The sequence below is a fragment of the Herpailurus yagouaroundi genome, unplaced genomic scaffold (assembly GCF_014898765.1).
Source record: "Herpailurus yagouaroundi ecotype Mexico unplaced genomic scaffold, PumYag 28, whole genome shotgun sequence".
Classification (NCBI taxonomy): domain Eukaryota; kingdom Metazoa; phylum Chordata; class Mammalia; order Carnivora; family Felidae; genus Herpailurus; species Herpailurus yagouaroundi.
Genome location: NW_024412376.1, coordinates 159,280,133 through 159,285,186, shown reverse-complemented (window position 1 = coordinate 159,285,186; position 5,054 = coordinate 159,280,133). Strand labels below are relative to the sequence as shown.

Sequence of the window (5,054 nt, the reverse complement as noted above, 5' to 3'; positions counted from 1 at the left end):
GGAGGCAGTGAACAGATGTCTACCACAATGCTCGGTAGGTCTGCATTTCCGTGGCCTTTGAGTCTTGCAACGGTCTTCCAGGATGGCCAACATTACAGCAATCACTAGCCTGGGCGATGGCCAGAAAACTTTTCTATTTTTAAATTTGACACACAAATTATTATGCTCCATCACATTGTTTCAGCGATCGACTTTAAAGGGCCCTGGCTTACCTCCTCCTGGAATAATAAAGTAGTCGCAGGAGTTCTTTGGGCCACTCCAAAAACCACTCCAGAGCGGTTTGCCACACATAATAGAGGGTGCACTTGAAAGGCAGCATCCAATGACCAGTTCTGGCTGAAAACTTTTGTGTTTTTTGAAAGTTCAATAAGCAACAGAAGTGACCACAATGCGTTTGAAACTTTATAGCATGTGTCTTCAGGAGACAAAGTGCCTAAAACTAGATGGAAAGACTTGTAATTTTTTAAATTAAAAACTGTAGACAGGAGAGGTAACAGTCAAAGTAAAATAAGCATGAATCCTACTTTTTTCTTTCAAAAATAAAACCCGAGGTATGGGGAAAATTGTAATATGGAATTCAGAAATCTGCTTTGGCCATATGTTACACTGCATGTTCGCTGTGCCTGCTCTCCTTGGGCCAAAAGGCTCTCAATGATGGGTCAAGCTTAGGTGGGGAAGACAAAACCGATGGGACCAAAGGCGCAGGGTGGGGGTGGGGGGCACACTTTCTGTCCTCAAGTCAGGGATCAGAAGGCAAACTTAACCGCCACCAGCCTCTTTAGACACTAGTGGTCTAGGTGGTCGGTGTGCAAAGGTGGAGGGACCAGCGGTGGACATCACTACTTCTCAAGACACTCAGGCCGGGTCAACTCCCCACAAGGAGGTCAGCTTTGTGATCTGCACGAATGGAAGGCAGCCAAAATCAGTACCCAGCCTTGTCCATCCCGTCTCAGAAATGGTTTGTGCGGATCCTGGCTCTACCATGTACTCAAGGAGGGAATTGGTTATAACCACTCCCTCTCAGCTTTGGGGCCCTCGTGTGTAAAATGAGGGCAATGATACTCATGTTGCAGACTGATGTGAGAAAAAAATAAAAAATAAAAAAAATAGCTCATGTGACAAGTGCCTGAAAATGTCCAGGACAAAGCGAACCCTACAAAGCCCATTCTCCCTCCTGCCCCGGCTCAGTCCCCTTCAGTGCTCTAACTTTATAAACATACAACTAAAGTGCTTTGGTGTGATCACAGACCTTTCGTAACTTCTCTCTCTGCCTTTGCTAGAATGCGTGCAGCACTCAGCTTGTACAATCATATATATTTTTCAAGGCATACCTTTTAGTGCTGCAGTAATTGGATTAGGGGGAAAAAAAACTGTGAAAAATCTTCCAGTTTTCACACAGACGTAAAAACAACACGAAATGACGGCAGGAGCATGGCTTCATCTCCTGCTGAACGTACCGTCTTGGGCAAGTTTAGTTTAATAGTAGATTTAATCACAGCTTTTACAACAGCAGCAACAACAAACATTTCTCCTATTAGATTGTAAGATCCTTGAGAGTTGAGCTCTCTTTTATTCAAACTTCTATTCTCCTGAGGAACACAGGGAGAATACAGTCTCCGTTGAAGCCTGTCCAAAATGGTAGGAGAGGCTGAAGGGAAGGATAAAATGAAATACCTTGAAGGGCTTATTGCCTTGCAAGGCTGAAAAGGCTGCTTAATTGCTAGAAAATAAAAAACAAAGAAACCACCGTTGAGAAAGCGTGGACTTGTTGCCTGAGGACTACAGAAGTCACGATTTTTTTAAATTTCTTCAACTTCAAATCACTCTTGAGAAAGGGTCACCCTGGCCTCGAGACAGAAGGTTTCCTATCGGGTCTAGCTTTGATTCCATGACCTCTGGGAAAGCTCCTTCTTCTCTCCAAACTTCAGTTTCCTCAACCACACAGGATACAAAAGAACAAGTTTTCTAAAATCCCTTACAGCTGTAAAATTAGGTGTCCAAGACTTCTGCGCGTACTTGTGGCAGTAAGTCTCCCCCGAGAGAGGCACCGCCCCGCCCCCCCCCCCCAGACACTCCCAGGACAGACCTGGACTGTCCTTCCACAGGCTCATGGCCTCGTAAGCAATAAAACACAAGGATGCAAGTGACTGTGATTCAAGGTGGGAAGGGGGAACGGCCATCCAAGAGGCGCTCATGCGGAATGTGGGCCGTGCAGACGAGGGCCAGCTTTGTGGCGGGCGGCATCCGTGCCTGTCTCCGGGTGGCGAATACGAAGCACGCACTACGCCAGACAGCGTGCCTCAGTACGAAAAACACCACACAACCGGGCCTGAGAGAAACAGAGCCAGGCCCTCACAGTGCCTGAGGCCGGCTGGCAGGAGGCAGACATCTGGAGCGGGAGGGAGGCCAGGCAGAGGGACCTGGACCTCAAGACGGGAGGGCAGAGCCTCCAGAAGCACACAGGAGCAAGCCCGCGCTCGGCCTGTGCGCAGGCGGGCAGGGCACGGGCCGGCGGCGGGAGGAAAGGCAGACGGGTGGAGGGTGGAGCCCCTGACGTTGCCAGGCTGCAGGGTCTGGACCCGAATCCGTCCAACAGAACAACCTAACAATTCGAAGTGACCGAACGCTTAGGAAACGCGACGTGATCGCTCATCCAGTACCCGAACACACCGTTTACTGTCACTACAAGGCAAACGGCAGAAGGAAAACACCCCCACGAAAAGTAACTGGAATGAGTTTATTTGCAGAAGAACGTCTGAACATCAGGGACAGTCCGACCCACAATGATCCAACAGCAGTCGTGACACGTCCTGGGAGGGCTCTTGCACGGTCGCCGGACCACGTCCGCGTGCAGCACCAGCTGGACAGTTCTCCAAATTCACAAAGCCATCTAACCTGAGTAGTACACAATATAGCATGAGCATGATACAGTAATAAAAATACAATATCAAATACTCACTACTCTGTGAACTATAGCTACTATAGAAGCCATTTAGGCCTTTTTTTAAAAAATGAAAAAAAATAGATCTATTAGAGCTTTATTTCAAGCATTTTCAGGTGGATACAACTTTAGATATTTTCACTCACAAGAGATAGCAAAAGAATGCCTTCTGAAGTATCTGTAGATAAAATACGTTACTTGTTTAAATGTCTGCAGTCTGACGCGTACTTTGCCAGGTAGGAGTTCAGAGAAGAGAATGAAACCGTGCCGTGGCCAAATCCTGGCTGCTGACCAAGACTCGTGGAGTTTTCAGATTTGTCTAAAAAAGTTTACATCAGGTGACAGAGAAGGGAGAACGTAAAGAGGACCAACGTTATTCTTTTCCAGTGAAGCCGTCTAAGTCCAGAGAAGGGCCATTTCGGATTCCAAGTGTGCCGTCCAGAAGTGGAATTCCATCCGGGCCAGGGAGCGGCCTGCGGGCGACTGAGGGAGCTGAGAGGAAAGCGTTAACTGAACAACAGAGATGGCCACGGAGAACACAAGCTTCCAGAGGCGCCGGGCCCACACAGAGGCGAGGGGCAGCCAGGACTACAGGGACAAAAGCAAGCTGTGCTCACTGAACTGCACACATAGAGCTCCTAGGAGGGTTAACAGTTCTTGACATGGGCTCCTGGTTGTAGTTTACAATATCTGCCTTCACCACTCTCTGTCATAAAAGAAAACAGAGTCATTATCAGGACATCAGACCATTTAGAAAGAGCTCCTTAAAGTATATTTTTATTTTCTGAACTCTGGTGAACTCCTGATGACAGACATCATAAATGAAGCCGGAGCGGATATTAGAAGAATCAATCAGAGAACAAACTCATGTAGAGCTCAGACGGTGGGGAGAGAGGGATGTGGGTTTTTGTTTTTCGTTTTTTGTTTTTTAAGGATGGAATATTAATTCCCTTGCCGAGTCTTCCCCGGTTTCATGACGCTAACTTGAGGTCACCAAAAGTCTAATAAAAAATTGACAAATCAACATGCCTTATGATTTAAGGCAAAAGAATTAAAATTAATCATTCAGCATATTTTAATTCATAGGTAAGACCTCATAATTTCGAAGTAAAAAAGTCATTATTTATTAATATTTAAATAGACCATTATTTCCAGCCGTAACTTTTTTAGAATGTTTGCAGCAATTTGTGAGTTAGTAAGAAAATGTGTAAATGTTAAATAGGAGTCACATATAAAGGAGAAATGTTTTGAGCAGCCCAATTTTTAAAACTTTCCTCCCAAATCCCTAACTTACTTCCAAAGAGCTCACTATTGGGTTATGAATAATGTTTCTAACAAAATACAGAAAGAAAAATTTAGAAGATTACCTCAGATTCGTGTTTTTAAAATAATTTCAACCAAAAGACACTTTTAACTCTTCTTTCCATCCCTCTAACCCACACTTCAAGGAATATCTTCAATGATGAATTTAGCAATTATGCCCTAATAATTTAAATTAAAACAGCTCCTTTACTGTTCTCAACTCTATTACTAAGTCTGCACACACGAGCAGACAAAGAAAGGTAACTCAAGGCAAATTTTTAAAATACTCTTTTGATTACCACGCTACTTCAGGAAAAATGGGAAGGAGTGAATAATGAAATAACTGTCTCAATTCTCCACTTCACTGCACATGCAATAAACACAACTATAAAGACAAATATGTTTGAAAGTAACCGAAATGTTATTTTAATTTGTTCCAATTCCTTGTTTAATTTGTCGGTCTCCTGGCAAAGAATCAATTTTCCAAAGTTCTAAAACAGGACTCACACAATATTAATTCCCGATAATGTACAATAATCATTTGAACTTCAGAATAAAGAACAAGATAGCAACCACTAGTTCTCCCGCCCTCCTCCCCCAAGTTGCAATCATTTGCCCATTAATACCTGCACTACTGTACTGAACAGATTCTACTCTGAGCAGAGTTGGTACGTTGATTATCTTCTTCCGGGTACTTCACTATTTCTGCCCTGACAATATGCTGCCAATTCCGTACGATACAAACAAGATGGAAGGAAGGAAGGAAGGAAGGAAGGAAGGAAGGAAGGAAGGAAGGAAGGAAGGAAGGAAG

At 44.4% G+C, this 5,054-nt stretch overlaps 1 protein-coding gene across 1 annotated transcript in view; it reads right to left on the bottom strand.

The window, feature by feature from the left end:
- Window positions 1-3,022: 3,022 nt before the first annotated feature.
- RAB28 (RAB28, member RAS oncogene family) overlaps window positions 3,023-5,054 on the bottom strand; it is a gene marked incomplete at its 5' end in the record, with an annotated part of 64,012 nt that continues 61,980 nt past the window's right edge. The window contains one exon of the mRNA XM_040494306.1: window positions 3,023-3,647. Coding sequence (XP_040350240.1) covers window positions 3,555-3,647 — 93 coding nt within the window. The remainder of the gene's footprint in view (window positions 3,648-5,054) is intronic.